We start from the raw sequence: 26,511 nt of genomic DNA on the forward strand, positions 1-26,511 counted from the left end.
GGAGGGGGAGGAGGATGAGGAGCAGGAGGAGGATGAGGAGGAGAGGAGGAGGATGAGGAGCAGGAGGAGGATGAGAAGCAGGTGGAGGAGGATGAGGAGCAGGAGGAGGATCAGGAGGACCAAGATCAGGAGGAGAAGCAGGAGGACAAGGAGGAACAGGTGAAGGAGATGCAGGAGGAGGAGGAGGAAGAGTGAGAAAAGGAGTAGGTGAAGGAGAAGCAAGAGAAGGATCAAGGGGAGGAGGTGGAGAAGGAGGAGCTGGAGTAGGAAGAGGAGGAGCTGGAGCAGGAGGTGGGGCCGGAGAAGGAGGAGGAGCAGGAGGAGGAGGAAGATCAGGAGAAGGAAGTTGAGTTGCTGAGGAAGGAGAGGCCAGAGGTGGGAAAGGATCAGGAGGAGAACTAAGCGGAGCAGGGTAGGAGCTGCAAGTGGTCCACGCCTCCCGCCTGAGTACCCCTGGGCGCGGCCGACACTCGACACGCACGGAGCGGCCTCTGGACCTGGCTACCCTGCGAAGCGCAAATCGAAGACGGCGGCCCGCACCCCGCGGCGCCCGTGCGCAGTGGTCAAGGCCAGGCCCTGGGGCCCGCGAGGAGCCGAGCACGGTGAGCGTGCCTAGCGGGGCGGCGCTGAGTGAACGGCGGTCATTCCTCGGGCCGGTCCCGTCCCCCGAGCCCTATATCAGGGTGGCCCCTTTTGGGGGTTTGGGCTCCCTTCCCTGCTGCCCTCTGGAGAGGCCGCCGCGTCAGCGACCCCTAACTCTCCCCACTCGGGCCGGAGGAAGTTGGTGGCGAAAACGAAAGCGAATCCAGCGTGCGGGCGCGGGCGGGGCGCGCGTTCCCGGAAGGCGGGTGTGCGAGACGCGCCCTGGGGTCCGCGGCGGGCCAGGGCTGCGCGCCCCTTCCTCAGAGGAGGAAGTGTTGGTGTGGGCTCGAGTCCCGGATCAGGGCCGCGACCTGGTCTGGGGCGACCATCTCGATGGGACTGCGAACAGAGGCTGTGGTTGTTACTTGTGCTGTGTTGGTAGCGATGCAGGGTGTTATTGCAGAATCATTAAGAGTAGCGCGTGCTCTTGCCATAACAGGGTTCCTTAGGTGTCTTTGGCTGGGACTGCTCACCTACCCTTGGAAAGGGCCTGTCGCACAGGGAGCCTCAACAGGCTGCAAAGACGTCAGCATTTCTCTTTATCTTAGACGTGAGCTGGCAGATGGGAAAGGAGCGGTCAACAGCCACAGCAACAAGAGAGCGAGTGTGAGAACCCTAGAAGGAATCTTCTGTCGTCGTGGCTTTGGGTTTTGTGAAGTGCTCCAAAATCTCGTCAGCGTTCGGAAAAGTACACGCTGCATCATCCTCTCCTAAGCATTTGACAGAATCACAAGGCTCCGGGGTCTCTTGATTTCTTTGGCTCTTCTGTGTTCAGAGCTCTTGTTTATATTGGGCAGAGCACGGGGCTATTATAATCAAAGAACGCTGGAGCAAGCCTTGGGTCTTAAAAAAAAAAAAAAAATTTTTTTTTTTGGTCTTTAGATCACTATTAATTCTTCCTAATTTACTCCTGAAGTCACCAAGGCAAGGAGTGAACTTTGAAATACTGAGTAACTTAGTACTCAGTGGACTTTTTGTAACCAGCGTAGAGGTGCGTGAGTCGGAGAGACTTGTGGTTGGTTTAAAAATGTGGAAGACTGTGGCTCTTCTATACAAAAAAGGGAGGATTCGGCTTGCCTAGAATGAGATTTGGAGTGTATCGTCATTATTCTTCCTGAAAACAACAGCAGTAATGATTAATTTTTTTTCTTCTTCTTTCTGAAACTATGTTGAGCCCCAGGATCTGTTGTACTTCCAGGAATTTGAATGTTAATGAGTATTGAGTAAAATTGGCAAACTATCAACTTCCAAACTAGGTGAGCTACTATTTTGGGTTTATTAATCCATGACATGTTAACACTGCTGATATAATCTGGGAATTTGAAAAACAAATCTAGCTTCCCATGCTTTGGTTGGATATTTTATTCTGGCAAAAGTGATTGACTATGTATATTAACCTGAGTGGTTAATGAGCTTGGCTTCTAACCAAAAGGTTGAAGGTCCACCCCGAGTTGCCCGGAAGAAAGGTCTGATCTTCTTGTGAAAAATCAGCAATTGAAAACACGGTCCTACTCTGACATACATGGGGTCACCATGAGTCAGAGTCAGCTTCGTGGCAACTGTTATTTTAACTTGTATAATGCTGAGTTTTGAGCTATGTATTTTCATGTTTTTAGAATTTAGCCTGTGCATTCCCTGTGTTTCTGACTATAGCAGACTCATACAGGTGAGCAAGGCTGTCAGGTTGGGTCTCTGCATCTGGATTTTTCCAAAGACAAGTCACTGTTTGCGATCCAGAGAAACTAGAGAATGGATGATGGAAATTGGAGTGAAGGGACAAAGGTTTGATTCCTGATTGGCCATTCTGGGTGAATCATTTAACTTAGTTTTTTCATTTGTAAATTAAGAATGATGGTAAAGAACTTATTTCACTGGGTCATAATGGGATAATTGATATAAAGTTTTCAATCCTACTGTCTCTTACTGATCATTTGGCTCTTCCTTAGAATTCCTGTTTGTCTTGGGTTAAGCATGAGAAGATTAAAATAAAGAAACCTTAAAGAGAAGCCTTTTGGTTGTGTTGGATACCTGAGTAAAATCAGCTTCTGTTAATAAGAAGAGGGGGCGCAATGGCAGATAGGTAGGCAACCAGCATTGTCTGTCACACGCTTGTTATGTAGGGTCATAGTTGAAAAATAAAGAAAAAATAAATTAGGTGAAAAAATTGACCACTAAAAGGTAAATATGAATCTTTTGGTATTCAGACTTGCCCCTGCATTGGGAAGCAATCTGTGAAATTTCTTATTAACTTCAGTGGGAAAAAAATTTAACTGCCATTTTTGAATTAACAGTCATTTGCATAGCAGCCATTGTGCAGAAACACTAACAGATTCCATTGAAATGGACACAGTTACATCATTAGTTGAAATCGGTTATCATAACATGTTTTCACAAGCTAGTGTGCCGTCATTAACTATTCTTTATAATGCTGTTCTTTGCATGCCTACAGTTAGTGTTTATGTGTCTCTTGGGTATCCCTCATTAAACTACTCTCAAGGTCTTCCTAAGATATTCAGTGGTTACAAAATTGACTACAGGCAGCCCCTGGGTTATGAACATCAACTTATGTACAACATGTAGTTATGAATTTTATATTATATTAAGTGTATATTTAATATCATATAAAGCCATTATATTAAAAATTTGAGGTACATACAGTGGTTTGTAATAACAAACAGGCGCTACTTTGTGACCCGCATCAAAACATTATTATTACTACTGTATTATTATGTGAAGGATGTTTTAGTGTATCTGAAAGTGTTTCGTTAATGTTTTTTAAATATAGACGTCCACTACATACTGTATACTAAGACATTTGCCTAATGTTAGATACAAACTGTACCTAACTCTTCTGACTTAACGTACAAATTTGACTTAAAGACAGACTTGGGAATGGAACTCATTTGTAATCCAGGAACTGCCTGTAATTAATGGGGAGAACAGAGTACAAACAAGAGAAATAATTGGAAACCATGCAAAAAAACACGAGATTAAGATCAGACTAAACTAGCAACCAATAAGACTGTGTAAGGGGAACTGACTTGGGTCTGGAGCCCACCTCACAAAGTGAATTGGAGTGCTGGAGGCTCTCCTTCCCCTGGCTCAGCAATGTGTGCCGGGGGCACTGGAAATCCCCGCTGGTCTTGGCAGATTGGAGGAGATGCAGCCTGGGCTGAAGTTGTTGTTGTTAGGCACCATCGAGTCCCTCTGACTCATAGTGAGTCTGTATAACAGAAGAAAGCACTGCCCCATCCTGCCCCATCCTCACAGTCGTTGCTGTGTATGAGCCCATTGTTGCAGCCACTCTGTCAGTCCACCTTGTTGAGAATCTTCCTCTTTTTCGCAGACTCTATGTTACCAAGCAGGATGTCTGTCTCCAGGAACTGGTCCCTCCTGATAACATGTCCAGAGTTCTTGAGACAAAGTCTCACCATCCTTGCTTCCAAGGAGTACTCTGGCTGTATTTCTTCCAGGACAGAGTTGTTTTTTCTTCTGGCAGTCCATGGTATATTCAGTGTTCTTTACCAACACTATAATTCAGAGGCAACAATTTGGTCTTCCGTATTCATTGTCCAGCTTTTGCTTGCATATGAGGTGATAGAAAACACCATGGCTTGGGTCAGGTACACCTTAGTCCTTAAAGTGACATCTTTGCTTTTTAACACTTTAAAGGGGTCTTTTGCAGGAGATTTGCCTAATGCAATATGTTGTTCGATACCTTGACTGCTGCTTCCATGGGTGTTGACTGTGGATCTGAGTAAAATGAAATCCTCGAAAACTTGAATCTTTTCTCTGTTGATCATGATGTTGCTTATTGGTCCTGTTGTGAGGACTTTTGTTTTCTTTATGTTAGGTATAATCCATACTAAAGGCTGTAGTCTTTGATCTTCATCAGTAAATGCTTCAAGACCTCTTCACTTTGAGCAAGCAAGATTGTGTCATCTGCATATCACAGGTTGTTAAAGAGTCTTCCTGCAGCCCTGATGCCGCGTTCTTCTTCATGCAGTCCAGCTTCTTGGATTATTTGCTCAGAATAAGTGTGGTGAAAGGCTACAACCCTGATGGACACCTTTCCTGATTTTAAACCACACAGTATCCCCTTGTTCTGTTTGAACAACTGCCTCTTGGTCTCTGCATGAGCACAGTTAAGCGTTCTGGAATTCCCATTGTTTGCAGTGTTATCCATAGTTTGTTATAATCCACGTTTACATAGTCGGTAAAGCACAGGTAAACATCTTCCTGGTATTCTCTGCTTCCAGCCAGGACCTAGCTGACACCAGCGGTGATATCCCTCCTTCCATGTCCTATTCTGAATCCAGCAACTGTTTTTGAATTATCTTCACCCAAATTTTACTTGTGTGTGGTATTAATGATAATTTCTACATTCTGCTGGATTTCTTTTCTTTGGAATGGGCACAGATATGGATCTCTTGCAGTCAGTTGGCCAGGTAATTATCTTCCAAATTTCCTGTCATAGACCAGTGAGCACCTCCAGCGCTGCGTCTGTTTGTTGAAACATGTCAACTGGTATACCGTCGATCCCCGGAGCCTTGTTTTTTGCCAGCGCCTTCAGTGCAACTTGGACCTCTTCCCTCAATACCATCAATACTTCATCATATGCTGCCTCCTGAAATGGTTGAACATTGACCAGTTTTTTCTGGTACGGTGACTCCGTGTATTCCTTCCATCGTCCTTTGATGCTTCCTGTGTCATTTAATATTTAGGTCATAGAATCCTTCATATTGCAGCTCAAGGCTTGAATTTTTTTCTTCAGTTCTTTCAACTTAAGAAGTGCTGAATGTATTCTTCCATTTTGGCTTTCTAGCGCCAGGTCTTCACATATTTAATGATAATACTTTACTTTGTCTTCTCGAGCCACTCTTCGAAATCTTCTGTTCCACTTTTTCACTTCATCATGTCTTCTTTTTGCTTTAGTTACTCTGTGTTGAAGAAAACTCTCAGAGTCTCTTCCGACATCCATTTTGGTCTTTCTTTTCTTTTTAATGACCTTTTGCTTTCTTCCAGCTGCTCTTTGGAAACTCTGCAGGGCAGTTCTACTCTGTCCTGTAGCGTCACTATGAGTTGGAATCAACTTGATGGCAACAGGTTTTTTGTTGTTTTTGCTTTCTTCATGTATGGTGTCCTTGATGTCATCCCACAACTTGTCTGGTCTTTGGTCATTAGTGTTCAGTGCGTCAAATCTGTTCTTGAGATGGTCTCCAAATTCAGGTGGGATATACTCAAGGTCATATTTTGGTTCTTGTGGGCTTGTTTTAATTTTCTTCAGCTTCAACTTGAACTTGCCTGTGAACAATCAATGGTCTGTTTGGCATTCGGCCCTGGCCTAGTTCTGAGTGATGATATTGAGCTGCTCTGCCATCTCTTTCCACAGACGTAGCCAATTTGATTCCTGTGTTTTCTATCCAGTGAGGTCCACATGTATAGTAGCTGTTTGCTTTGTCAGAAAACGTATTTGCAATGAACAAGTAGCTGGTCATGGAAAATTCTAACATGCGATCTCCGGCACCAAAGCCATATTTTCCAACTAAAAATTCTTCATTTCCAACTTTCGCATTCCAGTCACCGGTAATTATCAATGCATTTTGATTGCATGTTTGATCAATTTCAGAGTGCAGAAGTTGGTAAAAACCTTCAATTTCCTCACCTTTGGCATTAGTGGTTGGTGCATAAATTTGAATAATAGTCATATTAACTGGTCTTACTTGTAGGCGTGTGGATATTGTCCTACACTGACAGCATCGTGCTTCAGGATAGATCTTGAAATGTTCTTTTTGATGGTGAATGCGACACCATTCCTCTTCAAGTTGTCATTCTTAGTATAGTAGACCATATGATTGTCTGAGTCAGAATGGGCGAATACCAATCCATTTGAGCCTACTAATGCCTAGGATAGCGCTCTTTACGTATTCCATTTTGTTTTTGATGACTTCTGATTTTCTTGGATTCATACTTCATACGTTCCATGTTTTGATTATGAATGGATGTTTGCAGCTGTTGCTTTTCCTTTTGAGTTGTGCCACATCAGCAAATGAAGGTCCCAAAAGCTTTACTCTATCCATGTCATTAAGGCCAACACTCCTTTGAAGTATACACCCCAAATGAAGCTCCTCATAAACTTGAAATCTTAACCCCAAATGAGCATGTTTCTGGGCATGACACAGTTCCTTTCTCTTTCTTTACTCTGTGAACTGAGTAGGCTGATACAACATCATTTTTTAATACCACTAGGTATGTTTCAGAGTGTGGATGGACCGTAATGTACTGCATCATCTCTCCCTGAATATGCCAACTGTCTGACATGCTTTTGCTCTTCTGTGTAATGTTACTGGGAACTTCCTTGTACCTAAGCTTTATCTGATCTGATTCCTCAGAATAAAGAACTACTGAGTCAAGGAAGTATCCTTTTAAAAAATACTTTCTAAATTATAAATGTAGTTTGTGTTTATTGTAGAAAATTTTGGAAAATGTAGTAAAAGTGTAAAGAAGAAAGTTATTGTACCACCGTACCATGCATATATAATCCTTTTTACCGTTTGGGTGTTTTTCTTTATGCTTTTTTTTCTACATATTTGTATGTATATATATATATATGTGTTTTTTTTTTTATATTTACAGACTTTTTCTTTGAAAACAATTCTGAATGGTGAAAAAAGTTCTGAATGGTGACACAGTGGTTAAAGCACTCAGCTGTTAATCGAAAGGTTGGTGGTTCAAACCCACCTGCCACTCTTCAGGAGAAAGATGTGGCTATTTGCTTCTGTAAAGATTTACAGCCTTGGAAACCCTATAGGGCAGTTCTCCTCTGTCCTGTGGGGTCACTATGAGTTGGAATCAGCTGATGGCAGTGGGTTTTTTTTTTTTTTTTTAATGTAATATTCTATCTTCCGGATGTTCTAGAATTCATTGAACTTTTTGACAATTAAATAGTGACAGTGTGCGCAAGACTGATATGTTTCATGCTGTCTGTGAGCTCATTAGAAATAACTACCAAATGACTGCTGTCTTAACTGTTTCAGGGAAGAAGTACAGGCGCTATGAAAATATCTAATGGGAGTCTCAAGGATGACTTCCTCAAGGAAATGACATTTTGCTGAGACCTGAAGGATGAGGAACATTTAGCCAGGCAAGAGAAGAATGTGGCCGAGGGTTGTGGGGCAGGGTGGGGACATATTACCTTCTTGAGGTGGGGAAGACTTGGCAGTTCTTCGTACTCCAAAGGATCTATAGTAAGTGAAAAGGAGCCCTGGTGGTGCAACAGTTAAGTGCTTGGCTGCTCACTGAAAGATTGGCAATTTGAAACTACGCAGGGCTCTGCAGAAGAAGACCTGGCGATCTGCTCCTGTAAAGGTTACAGCCAAGAAACTGTGAGGCCGCTCTACTCTGTCACGTGGGGTTGCTGTGAGTCAGAACTGACAGCACCTAACAACAACAGTGCAGTGTTCTGTCTGTCCCTCTCATTCTCACAAGAATTGATCACTAGAGAACTGCAGCGCTGAGTCTCAAGGCCCAGCTCTCAAAATCAGAGCATGGATAAATGGGGATTGGGAGGATGCAGGGCCAATCACAGACAGAGCCATGAAGCAAGCAACAAAAATGTTTTCATATTTTTTTTCCCTCATATAATCCTTACCCATAGCTCTGTGAGACAGCCCCTATTGTTTCCTTTTGTAGGTGAGGTCACAGAGCTAATAAATTACAGAGCTACAGCCCAAACTCAGAGGAGATAAGCCCGTGCATTGTCTCTCCACCTTGTTGATAAAATCCTTTGATGCGCAAAAGTTTTTAATTTTGATGAAGTCCAATTGATCTATTTTGCCTTTTGTTGATCGTGCTTTTGGTATCATATCAAAGAATACATTCCTAAAAACTAGGTCCCAAAGCTTTACCCTTATGTTTTCTTCTAAGAGTTTTATGGTTTTAGACTTACATTTAGGTCTTTAATACATTTTGAGGTAATTTTTTAATCTGGTGTTAGGTATGGGCCCAGCTTCATTCTTTTGCATGTGAAGATCCCAGCACCAGTTATCAAGTAAACTATTCTTTCCCCCTTGAATCGATTTGACACCCCTGTTGAAAATTACTTGGCCATAGGTATATGGGTTTATTTCTGGATTGTCAACTGTATCCTATTAATCCATATGTATCGTTACACCATGTGATGTGCGTCAACTTGGCTGGGCCATGATTGTCAGTGGTTCGGCAGTTATGATGTAGCTTAGCAGCTAAGTAATAATACAGTCACCTCCATGATTAGATCTGTTATGAGCAACCAATCAGGTGAAAGGGAGTTTCCTTCGGGGTGTAGCCTGCATACAATATAGGTGGACTTTCTGGCAAAAGTTGCTGGCTTTTGCTCTCTCTGGATGCTGTAGCTGACTCCCTCTGGTTCTTGGGACTTGAGGTAGCAGCTTACCAGCTGATCTTGGGATTTGTCAGCCTCCGCAGCCTGTGAGCCAGTGGTCTGAGGTTCTTACTTGCTGATCCTGGCATTTGTTGGCCTCCACAGCCAGTGAGCCAGAGCCCTGCTGTGACCTGCCAGTCAGGAGTTCACTAGCCCCTGCAGCTAGTGCAAAGACCCACGGACTTTGGACTTTCCGCCCTCTACAACCTTGGGAACCATTTCCTTGATACAAATCTCTCTCTCTCGGTATACACTTCACTGTCTTTGTTTCTCTAGAGAACTCAGCCTAAGACATACCAGTACTACACTGTTTTATCATTGTAGGTTTATAGTATGTTTTGAAATCAGGACATGTGAGTCTTCTTTGCTCTTTTTTTTTTTTAAGATTTATTAGCTATTTGCGGCACTTTACAATTCCATATTTGAGGATCAGTTTTTTCATTTCTTCAGTAAAGACTGTTGGAATTTTGATAAGGATTGTGTTGAATAAGGCTTTGAGTGGTATTGACATCTTAACAATTTTAAGTCTCCCAATTCCTAAACATAGGGTATCCTTTCATTTATTTAAGTCTTCTTTAATTTCAGCAATGTTTTATAGTTTTTAAATGTATAAGTCTTTCACCTCCCTGGTTATATTTATTCTAGGTATTTTATTTCAGATGCTTTAGTAAATGAAATTGTTTTCTGAATTTCTTTTTCGTATTGTTCATTGCTGGTATTAGAAATACAACTGATTTTTATGTGCTTAACCTGTACCCTGTGACTTTGCTAAATTTATTCATTAGCTCTTATAGATTATTTGAGATTTATTATATATAGAGTCACATTGTTTGTGAATAGATATAATTTTACTTCTTCCTTTTAAATTTTGGAACCCTGGTGGCACAATGGTTAATCAACTGCTAACCAAAAGGTTGGCAGTTTAAAACCACCAGTGGTTCCATGGGAGAAAGATGTGGCATACCTTTAATTTTTCTTTAATTTGAATTTATTTTTCTTGCCTGATTGCTCTAACTAGAACTTCCAGTGTAATGTTAAATAGCAGTACTGGAAGTATGCATCACTGTCTTGTTCCAGTTTTTAGGGCGAAAGCCTTCAGTTTTTCTCCATTGAGTGTGATGTTTGCTGTGGGACTTTCATAAGTGATTTTATTCTGTTGAGGAATTCCTTCTCTATACCTAGTTTGGTGAGTGTTTTATCATGAAAAAGTGTTGGATTTTGTCAAATGCTTTTTTTTTTTTTTTTTTTGCACAAATTGATTTGGTCATGTGGTTCTTTTCCTTTGTTCTGCCAATGTAATGTATTGATTCATTTTTTTATGTTGAACCATCCTTGAATTTCTGGGATAAATTCTACTTGGGCATGATGTATAATCCCCTTAACATGCTGTTGGATTCACTTTGCTAGTATGTTGTTGAGAAGTTTGCATTTGTGCCCATAAGGTATATTGATGTGTAGTTTTCTTCTGGTGGCTTTGGTTTTGGTGTCAGGGTAATACTCACCTCATAAAATGATCTGGGAAGTGTTCTCTCTCCTCTCTTTTTTGGAAGAGTTTGAGAAGAATTGGTGTTTTTCTTTAAATGTGTGGTAGAATTTCCCAGCGTAACCGTCTGGTCCAGAACTTCTTTGAGGGGGGTGAGTTATTGATTACTGATTCAATCTCTTCACTTGTTATGGGCCTATTGAGATTTTCCATTTCTTCTTGAGTCAATGTAGATAGTTCGTGTGTTTCAAGGTTATCTAATTTGTTGGTGTACAGTTCTTAGTGCTCTGTTATGATCCTTATATTTCTATAGGGTCAGTTGTAATGTCTCCAATTTCATTTCTTAGTTATTCGCATCTTCTCTGTTTTTCTTTGTTAGTCTAGCTAAAACAAGAAACCAAAAACGTTGCCTTCAATTTGATTCCATCTTGTGACCTCATGTATTACAGAGTGGAACTGCTCCCTAGGGTTTTGTTGGTTGTAACCCTATGGAAGAAGATCTCTAAGCCTTTCTTTTGCAGCACTGCCAGATGCGCTCAGCCACCATCCTTTAGGTTAGTAGCCAAGAGCAAACCATTTGTACTACCCAGGGAACACAGTCTAGCTAAACATATGTTGATCTTAAAAACAAAAAACAGCTTCTGGTTTTATAGATACTTTCTATTGTTTTTCTGTTCTCTATTTATGTCTGCTCTCATCTTTTTTTTTTTCTCATCTTTATTATTTCCTTCCCTCTGGTACCTTTCGGCTTAGTTTGCTCTTGTTTTTATAGTTCCTCAAGTTGTAAACTTAGGCTGTTAATTTGGTATCTTTCTTCTTTTTCAGTGTAGGTGTTTGCTGCTATAAATTTCCCTCTGAGCACTGCCTTTGTTGTATTCCATAAGTTTTGGTATGTTGTGCTTTCGTTCATCACTAAATATTTTTTAGTTTTCTTTTTGATTTCTTCCTTTACGCATTGGTTGTTCAATGGTGTGTTGTTTAATTTCCACAAATTTGTGTAATTTCTAGTTTTACTTTTGTTATGGATTTCTAGTTCCATTGTAGTCAGAGAAGATAACTTTGTATGATCTCATTCTTTTTAAATTTATGAGACTTGTGACCCAGAATATAGTCTATCCTGAAATGATCCATGTGCATTGGAGAAGAATATATGTATTGTGTTGTTTTGGGGTGGAGTGTTCTATACATGCCTGTTAGGTCTAGTTGGTTTATAGTGTTGTTCACATCCTCCATTTCTTTATTGGTCTTCTATCTAGATGTTTTATCCTTTATTGAGAGTAATTTATTGATATTTTCAACTATTGTTGTAGAACTGTCTATACCCACTCCTCACTTATCGATATAGTTAGGTTCCAAAGATGAGGTCGTTCTATGAAAATCAGCGTTGTGCAAAAATGTACAATGACTATAGCAGATTACAAAATGGAGGATGAATACATCGTTACATAACCACCAAACCACTGAGATCATTGCCCAGTCAAGTTGACACATAATCTTAACCATCATAGCCAGAGTTACTCTGTCCTTGTACCTAGGTGTTCGTTCCTGCCAGACACATGCAGAATAGTCAGATAGTAAGTTTTTTGCTACTGACGTAAATGCAAAATGGCGGATAACAAGATAGTAAGTGAGGAGTAGGTGTATCTCTCCCTTCAATTTTGCCAGTGTTTGCTTTATGTCTTTTGGGGGATGTGATGTTAGGTGCATATATATTTATGATTGTTATATCTCTTGATGGATTGACCTTTTATCTTTATATAATGCTCTTCTTTGACTTTTGTAACAAATTTTGATTTAAAGTCTATTTTTTCTGGCATTAATATAGCCACTCCAGCTCTATTTTGGTTACTTTGTGCATGGAATTTTTTTCATCCTTTCTTTCAACCTGTTTGTGTCATTGGACCTATGGTATGTCTCTTGTAGAGGCATGTAAATGAATTATGTTTTTTTTAATCATTCTGCCAACCTCTGCCTTTTGATTGAAGAGTTTAATGCATTTACATTTAAAGTAATTACTGATAAGGAAGGATTTCTGCCATTTTGCTGTTTGTTTCTTTTGAGTCTTATACCTTTTTTGGCCTTCATTTCCTTCTTTTTTGTTTAGTTGATTTTTTGTAGTGAGCCCTCTTGAGTGCCTCCTTCTTTTCCTTTTTTTTGACATTTTCTTTGTTGTTACCATGGATTTTACACTTTCCCTAAATTTATAACAATCTAGTTTAAATAGATACCAACTTAATTTCGGTAACATATAATGACTCTATTCCTATACTGCTTCCTTGTCTATGCTGTTATCAAAAATTACATCTTTATATATTATGTGCTCAATAACATAAATTTATTATTTTATGCATTTTTCATTTTAAATCATTTTTTATTCCTATACTGCTTCCTTATCTATGTTGTTATCAAAAATTACATCTTTATATATTATGTGCCCAATAACATAAATTTATTATTATTTTATGCATTTTTCATTTTAAATCATGTTGGATGTAACAGCTAGAATTACAAACCAAAAACTTGCTCTTACATTTGTCCACGAAATTGCCTTTACTGGAAATCTTTTTTTCTTTATGTGGCTGTGAGTCATTGTCTTTAATTTCATTCTGGAGGACTCCTTTTAGCATTTTTTGCAGGGCCGTTCTAGCCATAACAAGCTCCCTTGCCTTTTGTTTATCTGGGAATGTCTTTGATTTTGGCCTTGTTTTTGAAGGACATTTTTACTGGATGTAGAATTCTTGGCTGACAGTTCTTTTTTTCAGCACGTTAAGAATTTCATCCCACTGCTTCATGGTCTCAGTGGTTTCTGAGGAGAAGCCATCGTTTAATCTTATTGAGGATCCCTTGTATGTGGTAATTCACTTCCATCTTGCTGCTTTCAGGATTCTCTATCTTTGCTTTCTGAAAGTTTGATTTTAATGTTTCTCAGTCTTTGTGTCTTTGAGTTTATTCTACTTGGAGTTCCTTGAGCTTTTAGAATGTGTAGATTAATGTCCTTTATCAAATTTGGGAAGTTTTCTGCCATTGTTTCTTCAAATATCCTCTCTGTCCCTCTCTGTCTCATCTCTGTCTGGGACTCCCCTAGTGCATATGTTGGTTCGTTTGATGATGTTTCACGAGACCCTTAGGCTCTGTTCACTTTTCTTCATTCTGTTTTGCTCCTTAGACTAAATAATTTCATTTGTTCTGTCTTCTTGTTGGCTGATTCTTCTGCCACCTCAAATCTGCTGTTGAACACTTCCAGTGAATTTTTCATTTCAATTATTGTATTTTTCAGCTCCAGTAATTCCATTGGGTTCCTTTTTTTAGTGTCTTATCTCTTTATTGATATTCTTGTTTTGCTGATGTATTCCTTTCCTGATTGCCTTTGGTTCATTGCCTGTGTTTCTCTTTAGTGTTTAAGGATATTTAATGCTGATGTTTTAAAGTCTTCTAGTCTGTTCGTTATCTGGGCTTCTACAGAGATGGTTTGTCATTTCGTTTTGTTCTTTTGAACATGCTGTCCTTTCCTGATTCTTTGTATGCCTTGTGATTTTTTTGTTAAAATCAGGATATTTGAATATGTTAGTTCTGAAACTTAGATTTTCCCTTTCCCCCAGTAGTTTGGATTTTTTTTTTTTTTTAATTGATAAATGCCCTAATAGTCTGGCTGCTTAGTGACCTCCCTTAACTATTTTTGCATTCACTACCCTCCTAGACTTGTTTGAACACTGAGGACTCAAAACACCCTTGCCTGGCTGGTGTTTTGAAAGAGATTACCTTGTACTACAGGGAGGGGAGAACCCACTTCTCCCAGTCTTGCCAATTTGCTTGTGCTTGGGCTCTCCTTCAGCATTTAGACTGGCTTGCAGTGCACTTACAGATCAGCCTGGGGTGAAAGTGTAGGGTCTTCTTAGGTATTTTCTTGCATGTATTTTTCCTTGAGCATGTGTGTGACTTTGTCAATTCCACTATATACAAAACAAACAATTTTCTTTGCTAGAGGGCTACTTTACTTTTCTCTAGTCCATTCTTTAGTTTAGAAGGTAAGCACATTGAGGAGTATTATGTTAAGAAGATAAGGAGTTTAATTCCAACCCTCTTTTCTTGCATGCCCTGAATCTCAGGCTCTGTCCTTGATACGGCCTTACAATCCACTGTGTGGATGATGATATTGGCAGTGCCCTACATGGCTATCATAGGGACTTCTGCCCCACTTCCAGTGCATGCCCTCATTTGTTTATGGTTTTTGGATTTCTTTTGCTTTCCAGTGAGTTCAACTATGTATTTGAAAGAATGTTTGTAATATTTTATCCAACATAATAGGTGTTTTGTAGCAGGAAGTTTTTTTGGTTTTTTAGTCCTCCATGTTGCCAGAAACGAAAGTCATATCCTCCTTCGAAGGATAAAAATTATGATCTTTTGTAATTCTTAGGAATATGAAAAATAGCTCATCTTAGAGACTGTAGGTCTGTCTTCCAACAATAAAGGCACAACAGGCACAGGGTAGAACTTCTCAAAGAGTTTTTTGAATGATGGTATTTTGCACTGAGATATCTTCTCTGTTTTCTTTACAGGGCACTGCTCTGAGGGGGGGAAAGTGCTATAGTTTTGGGTATTCTTAGCATTCAGAAGGCAACCAGACATGTCCTTGGATGACATTAAGATGAAATCTACTGACTTCCTGCAAACGACGCACCTGGACAGTGGGGGCTTCGGAAAGGTGTCTCTATGCCATCACAGAATCCATGGACTTGTGATACTGAAAAATGTGTACACCGGGCCCAAGTGCACTGAGTGAGTTGGGAGCAAAGGTGGGGTAGAACAAACTGAGGACTTGCCCCAGAGAGTAATCATTGTGGAGGTGCAGGACAGTGTAGTGGGTAAGGGCAGTGCAGGCTTGAGAATGAGACAGATGTGGTTTAGACCTCAGTATGTGGCCTTAATGTCAGGTGGAAGAATAGCACCACAAGGTGGTTATTATTATTAACCCTGTGTCACACAGGGGGACTCTGAGGCTGGTGGCTAGTGAAAGCTCACAGCCAGTAAATAACAGAAGAAAAATGAAGGGAAAAGAAAGAAAGAGATACAGGGTGAAGAGGGAGGCAATGAAAGTAAAATAGGAGGGATCGTTGAAAATAGGCTTTATTTGCTTGTTTCACATTTTTGGTGAGGACTAACCCTAAGTATGAAAATAAAGGTGATTCTTTAGTTAGAGGTTCAAAGAACCTTTGCTTTGAAAGCAATTGGTGACATAATTTTAGTTCTCCTTCTTCTTGCCAAAGTGGTTGGGAGAGTGGCTGAATTTTTTTTTTACTATACTGTCCAGTGTAATTTTTTTTTCATGCTACATTGCTGCTACATATTTACTTTTCATTCATTTGCTCGTTGATTTAACGTTTATTGAATACTCATTGGAAACTGGGAATACAAAGATGAAAGAGAAATTGCCCCGCCTTCTAAAGCTTGTAGGCTGTGCCTGGAAGAGATTAATTCATACATAAGTAATTACAAAACATGTGAGACGTGATGGGTTGGAGGCGTATACAGAGTTTTGATGGGGGGGTGCTGAGGGAGAAGGGGCTGCCTCTGCCCATGTTTACCCAGCACCTTTCCTTCCCACAGATACAATGAGTCCCTTCTTGAGGAGGGGAAGATGATGCACAGACTGAACCATAATCGGGTGGTGAAGCTTTTGGGCGTCATCATTGAGGATGGCAACTACTCTCTCGTGATGGAGTACATGGAGAAGGGAAACCTGATGCAAGTGCTGAAAGGGGAGGTAGAGAACTCTGATGCACACTTCATAGATGCTGACGTGGTTGTTGATATGGTCATCAGTGTGGTAGTCTTTTGTAGCTTTGCATTTGTAAATTGCTAGATACTTCGGATTTTCTGAAGTCAGTCCCATGTTAAATCTTCCTTGACTTGCCCTGCCTAGAGGTGGTCTCTCCTATATCAATTCCTGCAGAAAACTGTATCACTGACTTGGAAGGTCACCTCTATGTCTTAGTGTTGGAGTTGGCTTTTTGCAATCCTTTCATCCACTCTGGGGTCCACAGTTCAGAGATAGGCCCTGTCTTCATGAAGTACATGTTCTGGTATGGTTCACAGTTACAGGTAGATTGGTTAAAGCATGCATGCTATAATTATACCACTGTAAGAGAAGAAGGAACCTTAGTGATTACATGCTGATACCATGTAAGGTACAATTTTTTCAAGTTAAATATAGAAAACTACAGGCAGCAGCACTGGATGTGATTAAACACAGGTAAATAAAATCGTTTATCAAAACCAAATAATTTTAAAACATTTTTTCAAGTTCATGCAGCCATGAAGAACAAGGCCTTGTGCTAGTTGCTCAGGAATCAGTAGCAAATACGACAGCAACAGGTAACAGGAGGCAGGCAGGTAAATAGAGATGCGGTAAGAGGGTGTTTCCGTAGATAGCTCACAGGATGCTGTGGGAGCAGGGAGGAGGGGCCTATCTAGCCTGGGGCAGATAGGAAAGGCCTCCAGGAGGAGTAAGTGTGAGGTTTGAAGGACCAGGAGAAGTCTTGAAGGAGAGAATCGAGAGATAAGTATTCCAGGCAGAAAATGGCCTATCCAAAGGAATGAGTTGCCAGATTTTGCAAACTGCAAATAACTGGGTTTGCCCAGAACGTAGATTGCCTGTGAGGAGTGGTGGGATATGACTGCTTTTATGTCAAATAGTCCCCTTTTTTTCCATCTTCTCCCCCCATCCCTTACCGCACAGTTGCCCTGTAAACCAAAAAAAAAAAAAACTGAACCCATTGCTATGGAGTAGAACTGCCCCATAGTGTTTCCAAGTTTATAAATCTTTACAGAAGCAGACTGCCACATTTTTCTCCCACAGGGTGGCTGGAGGGTTGGATCTACCCACCTTTCGGTTGGCAGCCAAGTGCTTTAACCACTGCGCCACCAGAGCTTCTACAACTGTCCGAGGCTATATCAATTCTTTTATGTCAACAGACATTTCTCAGAAATGCAAACACTCGGAGGAAGGATAAAAGATGACCACTTATACACAGCGTACTGTAATTTGATCAGATTGCCCTCCTCCCCCAGACTAGACAGGACTAGCTGCATGCAGTAAGTAGCCATCGTGATTGGAAGGGAAGTCACTTGGGACATGAAGCATCCTACAGGATTAGGCCAACCTAAGGAACTTTTTTTTTTTCTTATTTTAAGGAACACCAGTGGGGCTCAGGAAGAAAGTCAGAAGGATGAAATGAAAGAGAGAGGCAGAAAGAGGGTGGGAGGCAGACCAACTTTGCTTGCTTAGAATTTTTTCCTGAATCTAAGCGTATACCAAGGAAGAGGGAAAGGCATCTCTTCTGCCATTTTGGGTGGTGGTGATGAGGCTTTTAATACTGTAGTTCGGCTACATTAGGAGTCACATTTGGTTTGAGGGTTGACATGGCAATCTGGCTTCCATCATTTAAATTTTTCCTGTTTACAGACAACCAGCATATACATAAATTTTTAGCAAGCAGCCTGTTTATAAACTGGGGGCTATGTGTGTGTGAATGTGCATGTGTGTGTTCCAAAAAGACCAAAAACCTGTCACTATCAAGTCAATTCTGACTCATAGCAACTCTATAGGACGAAGCAGAACTTCCCCATAGGGCTTCCAGGGAGCGGCTGGTGGATTTGAACTGCCGACTTTTTGCTTAGCAGGCAAGCTCTTAACCACTGCACCACCAGGACTACATATATAACTAATGTTTTGTTGACTCACTAAAATAGAAACTAGAATTGTCTCCTAACACTGATGTTCGTATAACTGGAATACATGGTAAGTAAGGGTGACCTGAGACTATACAAAGACCTAAAGGATCTGATACCAAATTACCAAATAGATAATAAATTATCTTCAGCATAGGGTTTTTGGTTTTGTTGTTTTTGTGGGGGGGAGGGGGTAAAAATACATGCAGCAAAAGATACACCATTTCAACAATTTCTGCATGTGCAAATCAGTGACATTGATTACATTCTTTTAAGTTGTGCAACCATTCTCACTATCCTTTTCCAGATTATTCCACCACCATTAACTTAAACTTACTGCCTCCCTAACCTTCTCATCTAACCTTTTGAGTTGCTGTTCTCACTTTGTTTTCACGTAAATCTTTAAAAGAGCCCAATGCTTAAGACAAACATACTTTACTACTTAAGCTAAACCATTACTGAAGTTTTTATCAAAGATTCTATAGAAGAATCCTCATCAGAAGGGGAAAAATGTGGAACAGAATTCCAGATTCTTGATGGAATCCATATTTTCTGGAGCCACAGAGGCTGGATGAACTCCTGGATGAACTATTGCCATGAGACAGTCTTTAAACTTTAAACCAAAACTATTTGCTGAGGTCCTCGTTCAGCATAGTTTTAACATCATGTTATCTCGTAGATTAATTTTTACATGGTGTTGGAATCGACTCGATGACAAGGGTTTTTTTTTTGGTTAGATAATCAGTGTGAATACTTTCTTTCGTATTCTTTTTTTTCTTAATATTCATATACACATTTCTATGACATTGTTCTCATATTTAATATACATATAATATCACATCATTTTAATATACCATGAAGAATGTTTGTGTCTATAGTTATCCATTCATTCAACAAGCATCCATTGTTCCAGGCACCACGTGGTGTACTAAGGAAGTAGTCCTAAATAGTAATACTAATATATGGTTTTACTCCCAAGGAGCTTAATTTTATAGCATTTTTATATGTTGCCAGAATGGCACAGAATATTAATTTTTACACTGACAAGATACAGCGTAAATACCCGAGGCCCTGGAATGAAATCTGTCTTCAACAAGTGGCTTGTTCTGCACTGACAGCAGTGCAATGGTAGGAAGGCATCTGGCAGGTGTAGCCTCAGGTTCAGACCCCACTGCTCTCTAGTGGAACAGTTATTTTGGCCTGCTTGATTACTTTTCCATTTCATAGAGTTAATGTCACTTGTTTTAGGTCAGCATCCCCCTTTCTGTAAAAGGAAGGATAATTTTGGAGACCATTGAAGGAATGTGCTACTTACATGGAGAAGGTCTGATACACAAGGACCTGAAACCTGAAAATATCCTCGTTGACGACGACTTTCACATTAAGGTAAACCACAGTCTGTAAGCTTCTAGAAGATTGGGGTAATTTTAATTCTTCACTGTAAATCCATTTTGTAGATGGCAGATGATAAAGGAAGATCTGTCGCAGTTTATAACTGGTGGTGGTGATGCTGAAAGGCTCTTCTTAACAAGGCTTGGAAAGAAAGATACAGACTTGATGGAGTTGGGAAGTAACTTGTAAGGATATAATTCTTACGTCTTTTTGGGAGGAGTGGAATCGAATGTTTCCTAGATTTTTTTTTTTCTCTTCTATTAGAGACTTGGAGATAGGAGTATTCAGGGGTTGCCTTGTTCACCCTGGAATGGGTTATTTCCCTCATCATCTCCCCAGGAAATATGTGTGACTGGGAAAGTGAGGGGAGCATGAGGGCGTGTATGGAAAATCCTAAGTATTCAAAGATGGCCTGAGAGTCAGATTAGCAGCCAGCTGGCTATTTGGCATAAAAAAAAACTTCTGCTTTGAAATTTGGCTGCATTTATATTTTTTATTTGTATACTTCCATGTGTATTTTTTATCAATGTCCTTTTGAAAACTCAACTCTTCAACTCTTTCTGTTACAGTAAAGAGAACAAGGAAAGGGGATTTTTCTTTTGTTCACTCAAGGACAGGATTTAACTGGAGAGAGTATCATATTCACTTGGGTTGGCCACAGGAATCAGACTCAAGAATTTGAAAAGGGAGAGTTCCAGCCAACGTGGTGCCATAAACAGAAGCACCACACTGTCCCTCCACAGCAAAGACCCGAAAAACTAAGTAAAACTGAGAAAAATGTCATTCCGGGAACCTGAAGCATCAAATGAAGAGATAAAGAACTCTGCCAAGCCCCAAATGGAATAAGAAACTGACGGAGGACAGAGAGTGAGGAGAGATACATGCTAAAGGCCTCATTGCTAATGCAGCACAGACCCACCATCTTGGACTCCTGTTGGGGATCGGCAGACAGCACAGGAAAGCAGCTTCCTGGAACTCCCAGCAAGAGACAGAAGCACCCGGTAACCAATGATGTACGCTTTCCCACCCCCCATTCTCTCCCTGCTGCTCTACCGGTGGCTCAGCCAGTCGGGAAGTGCAGCATCCCTGCTGCCTGGATTCTCCCCACCCACGTTGAAGGTCGGCAGACAGGGAGTATGGGAAAGCAACTTCACGAAGTTCACAGGAGGAGATAGAGAACCCGGTAATGAGTGATATATGCTTTCCTAACGCCCACCAACCCCTTTCCCATCCCCCTTCAGCTTCCTCTGCTTCTTGCCAGCTGCAGTCTGTTGTCTGGGAGGCAACTGCTTTGGCCTGAGACTACTTGGATTCGCCCTGCTCACACTGGCTGGGCCCTCTGAGCTGGTGTTGGTTCTTTCTGTCTCTTTTGGTTTCTTCTGTACCTCCTGCCACCTCCCCCTCCTTTCTGTGGAACACCTGGCTCCATGTGCCATCTTTGCTTCTTCTCGAAAGGCTGTGAAGCCATGCTCATCCCGGTCCGTGACACCACACTGGTGGGATCCCTGGGGCTTTTTTCCCCTTATTTTGCTTTGTTCTGTTTTGTTTGTTTGTTTGTTTTCTTTTTCTTTTCGCAACTTGGGAGCCCCTTCTAGCCAGGCTGCATTGCACAGCTTAGGAGCTACTCACCTGATCTGCACAGTCGTGTAGGTGAGATCCCCGGGGACGTTTCCTTTCTTCTTTTTTTCTCTTTCTTTTTCCCTTTCTGTCTTCATTTCTCAGTTTTGTCTCTTTACACATACCGTCTTTTCCTGTCTTCTCAATACCTGGTGCTGTGTAACATCTGTACCCCCCTCTAGCCAGACTATACTGTGCAGCCCGGGAGCCATTTCCCCTGTCTTAACAGCCCCACCGGTGGGACTCTAGGACTCCTGGGGGCTTTTCTTTTCCAAATTTTTATCTAGTTTTTTTTTCTTTTTCCCTTTGCTTTTCTCCATTTCTCAGTTTCTTATCTATCCACTCCAATAGCAAGCTGCCTTAGCATTTTTTTTTCCTTTGCTTGTTTGTTTTTCGCTCTTGTTTCTCTTTCCTCTCTCTCCTCTTTCCCATACCCCTATTAGCTCCACTCATCACAACCTCCCCCCTCTTTCATGCCTACCTGCACCATGCTCTGAGCATCACAGCCCATAGCAGCACAGGCACGGCCTACTGGAACCTGCCCAGCACTAATTTCTGGCCCGCCATGTTGGCCCTACTATGTGCCATAAACAATCCATCGTATCCCCTTCCCTTCAGCTGGGCCTGCCCTGCTGCACCACAGCCCACTGGACAAGGAGGTGAAAATGATCGTGACTGTAGACAAGCAAATAAAAAAGAATGCACAGCCTGCCTGCTCAGTTAAACCAAATAAAACAAAAAAGCGGGATGAAACAAACAAATCTACAATCAAGAAGCGAAGAAAGTGATTATTGAATGTCCTGAAGACAGCAGACAATATCAAAACATATTAAAAAAAAAACAGGACAGTATGGTTTCAGTAGGTGTGCAAAATAAAACAGCATATGACTTTCCAGTAGAAGAAAAGACACTAGAACTACCTGACAGGGAATTCAAGTCTCTACTATTCAGAGCAATCCAAGAGTTGAAGCAAAAAGCAGACAAAAATGAGGAAAAAATAGACAAATTTATGGAAAAGGAAGACAAATTCATGGAATATACAGACAAAAAAAAATGAAACAATTCAGGAAAATAATACAGGAACAAAATGCCAAAATAAATTCACAACTAGAAACCATTCAAAAACAACAATTACAAATCCAAAAGATAAACAACAAGATTTCAGAAATGGACAGTGTCATAGAAGGGCTGAGGAGCAGGTTTGAAATGATGGAAGACAGAATCAGCCAAATTGAAGACAAACACTTGGCTACAACTCTGAGGAAAAATCAGAAAAAAGAATGAAGAAAAATCAAGAAATCCTGAGAATTATGTGGGATACAATCAAAAGCAAAAATTTGTGAGTGATTGGAATTCCAGAACAGGGAGAGAAAACGGAAAACACAGAGAGGATCATTGAAGAATTGCTGATAGAAAACATCCCTAATATCATGAATGATGAAAAGCTGACCATCCAAGAAGCTCAGTGAACGCCATATAGGATGGACCCCAAAAGAAAAACACAAAGGCATATCATAATTACACTTGCTAAAACCAAAGACAAAAATCCTGCACGCAGCTCGAGCAAAACAAAAAGTCACGTACGGGGAGAAACAATGAGATTAAGCTCTGATTACTCAGCAGAAACCATGTAGGCAAGAAGGCAATGGGATGACATGTATAAAACCTTGAAAGAAAAAAACCGCCAACCAAGAATAATATATTCTGCAAAACTTTCATTCAAATATGATGGTGAAATTAGGGTATTTCCAGATAAGCAGAAATTAAAGGAATATATGAAAACCAAACCAAACCTACAAGAATTATTAAAGGGAGTCCTTTGGTCTGAGAACAATCAACATCAGACCACAGCCTGAATCTAGGATGCAAGGTTGTACCAGCCAGATACCAACCTAGGAAATGAATTCTCAAGGACTATCCAAAACCAAAAGAATTGCAGCAGGGCACCAGAAAGGTTAATCTGTAAATTGTAACGTCAGAACAATAAAAGAGGGAATAAATGGTATAGGTATAGAACCTTCTAATGGAGAGGAAGGCAAGGTGATACCAAGTAATAATAGACTGGTTCAGACCTAGGAAGATAAGGATAAATTTCAAGGTAACCACAAAGAAAGTTAACAAATGTACTCATCAAAATAAAGAAGAAAAACATAAAGTCTCACTAAAAACAAAATCTACAAAAAGAAAAGAAAAAAATCCATAAACAAAAGGAACTCATCTGGAGGACGTCATGTTGATTGAAATAAGTCAGTCACAAAAGGACAAATATTGTATGAGACCGCGACTGTAAAAACTCATGAAAAGATTTACATACAAAAAGAAACAATTTTGATGGTTACGAGGAGGGGGTGGGGATGGAAAAAATGCTTAATAGATAAGTGGTAACTTTGGTGAAGGGTAAGACAGTACGCAGTACTGGGGAAGCCAGCACAACCTGTACAAGGCAAGGCCATGGTAGCTCCATAGACATATCCAAACTCCCTGAGGAACCGAATTTCTGGGCTGAGGGCTGTGGAGACAATGGTCTCAGGGAATACCTAGTTCATTTGGCCTAACAGAGTTTATAAAGAATATGTTTTACATTCTACTCTGGTGAGTAGCATCTGAGGTCTTAAAAGCCCTGTGAGTGGCCATCTAGGATACTCCACTGGTCTCATCCCTTTGGGAGCAAGGAAGAATGAAGAAAACCAAAGACAAAAGGGAAAGATTAGTCCCAAGGACGAATGGACCACATCTACCATGGCCTCCACCAGACTGGGTCCAGTACAACTAGAAGGTGCCCGGCTACCACCACTGACTGCTCTGACGGATCACAGTAGGGGGTCCTGGACAGAGCTGGAGAAAAATGTAGAACAAAATTCTAACTCAAGAAGAAAGACCAGACTTGCTGGCCTGACAGAGACTGGAGAAACGCTGAGAGTATGGCCCCAGGGCACACTTTTGGCTCAGTATTGAGGTCACTCCTGAGGTTCTCCCTTCAGCCAAATATTGAACAGGCCCATGGAACAAAACAAGACTAAAGGGGCGCTTCAGCCCTGGGGCAGGGACTGGAAGGCAGGAGGGAATAGGAAAGCTAGTAATAGGGAACCCAGGGTCAAGAAGGGGGAGTGTTGACTTGTGGGGTTGTTAACCAGTGTCATACAACAATGTGTGTACTAAGTGTTTGATGAGAAAGTAGTTTGTTCTGTAGACCTTCATCTAAAGTTCAGTAAAAAAAGAAGGAATCTGAATCAAGAAGGACTCAGGAGCTGTTTGCATAGGAAGGTTCTGCATCGAACTTTGTTCTAGTCTCAGGGGTTTTTATTCCTGTGTCTCTAAAGGGAGGTTCTTTGTTTACGTGAATAACTTTTATGTTCTGGGATGAATTAAGGTCAGATAGCCCCACTGGGGGTCTTAGATGATCACTTGCCACAATTCATCCCCAAATGCTTGCTTGGATCCCTAGAGGCACAGGTGGAACTGTCACCTCTGATATCTTCTTACCTGTGTTGTTCTGTCATCTTGCCCTACCACCTCTGTCTTTGTTTTGTGAATAACCTTGGTGTTTCCCCTCTGTGTTTTTATGTTTTTTCCTCCTCCCTATCCTGTCTTCTCTTAGGCTCAGGCTATCAGCTCAGAACAAATAGGACCACAGCCTTATCCTCAATGTGTCTTGGAAATCCTTGGAAACACATCCCTGGGCCTCTGGACATCATTTGGGAAAATAGAAGGTGTAGTACCCAGTCACCAACTGCAGCACAAATAGGAGTCTGCTGAGGAGAAAATGCTCATTTTTCCCTAGCCCCTGCAGTAGTCGGATAACACAGGCAGAGGACTTGGGGAATTAGAATAAATGTATTTTATTGCTGTTGTTCATATCAGAAATATCTTCTGCTTTTCTCCTCCCCTACCCCAGCAAATACCCTGCTCTTATAGCCTGAGAATTTAGATACCAGAATTTCACGTGGACATTTCAGGAGGAGGGAGGCATTTCCAGATGGCTTAGAAAACTCCAAATTTCAATGAGTCTGTGACTGGCAATCACCTTACATTTAAAACAGAAGTAGCTGTTTTAAGCCTGTCCAGTGCAGCCATTTCTGGGGAAATTCACTGTACCTTCCATCTATTGGATAAGTCCCCAATTTTAAAGCTAAATCTGATTTGGTTATAGCCTTCACAGGACAATCCCATTGGTTTGCTCTCTTTTGCAGATAGCGGATCTTGGTGTTGCTTCCTTTAAGACGTGGAGTAAGCTGACTAAAGAGGAACATAATGAGCAGAGGAAGGTGAATTGTACCTCCAAGAGAAATGGTGGCACCCTCTACTACATGGCCCCTGAGCATCTGAATGATGTCAACGCAAAGCCCACAGAAAAATCAGATGTATACAGCTTTGCCATAGTACTTTGGGCAATTTTTGCTAATAAGGAGCCATATGAAAGTAAGACATTTGTAGAGAAGCGGAATTTGGGTGCTAATCAAGATTGCTACATGAAATAATGGCCTTCAGTGAACTCAGTTAAGATTTAGAATTGTTTGTTCATTTAATGTGTGCCATACTTTTTTATACCCACTATAAGCTCCGTGAGGGCTGGGACCTGGTCTCACTTACTCACCACTGTTTCCCCGGCACCTACATACACAGTGCCTGGAGCATAGTAGGTGCTTAGTACTTTTTTGTTGAATGAATAATACGGATTTAGGAATTGGGGCTCATAGGACCAATAGGAGCCTTGATAGTATGTCTAACTTGGGGAGGCGCTGTAAAGTTCCAGGATTCTCCCCAGACAGGAAAGCTTGCTTACTCCTGCTTATATGAACTTGCCCTTCTGTGCTACAAGGCATTAACATACTTTCATTCATTCAAGTTTTTTTTTCCCATACTTGTCTGGGCACTGTGATAGGTACTAGGCCCATAAAGATGAATGAGACATGATTCATGCAGGAGAACAGATAGATAAATAACCATTCTTTAATTTTCTAAGTGCCTTAACTATTGGTACTTTAGGTACCATCAGCTACCATGGTTGAATGACCATCTCTTTGCTGATGGTTCTCAAATCTCTGTCTCTAACCCTGGCCTGGATATCCAGTTATCTCTTAGTCAGATCCATTACTTGTACTCGAAGAGCCTCCAAAGCAACATTCCTCCCAGAAACCCATCTCCTGACTGTTCTCCCGTAGCTCACCCATCTTTGCTGCTCCTCTTATGCTCAGAAAACGACATCTGCATCCACCTACCTAGGTTG

General features: G+C 41.0%; 1 protein-coding gene across 9 annotated transcripts in view; it reads left to right on the forward strand.

Annotated features, from left to right (window-relative positions):
* Positions 1-344: 344 nt before the first annotated feature.
* The window catches only part of RIPK1 (receptor interacting serine/threonine kinase 1), a 70,421-nt gene continuing 44,254 nt past the window's right edge, over positions 345-26,511 (forward strand). Inside the window, exons 1-8 of one of the 9 annotated variants that reach the window (XM_064279887.1) lie at positions 609-1,898; positions 2,589-2,722; positions 7,279-7,364; positions 7,680-7,786; positions 15,104-15,323; positions 16,152-16,308; positions 19,524-19,661; positions 25,475-25,703. In XM_064279887.1, coding sequence (XP_064135957.1) covers positions 15,172-15,323; positions 16,152-16,308; positions 19,524-19,661; positions 25,475-25,703 — 676 coding nt within the window. In that variant the 5' untranslated portion in view covers positions 609-1,898; positions 2,589-2,722; positions 7,279-7,364; positions 7,680-7,786; positions 15,104-15,171. The other 8 variants (XM_064279872.1, XM_064279882.1, XM_064279877.1 and 5 more) reach the window with 8 other exon arrangements.

Source organism: Loxodonta africana, chromosome 1 (genome assembly GCF_030014295.1).
Source record: "Loxodonta africana isolate mLoxAfr1 chromosome 1, mLoxAfr1.hap2, whole genome shotgun sequence".
NCBI lineage: Eukaryota > Metazoa > Chordata > Mammalia > Proboscidea > Elephantidae > Loxodonta > Loxodonta africana.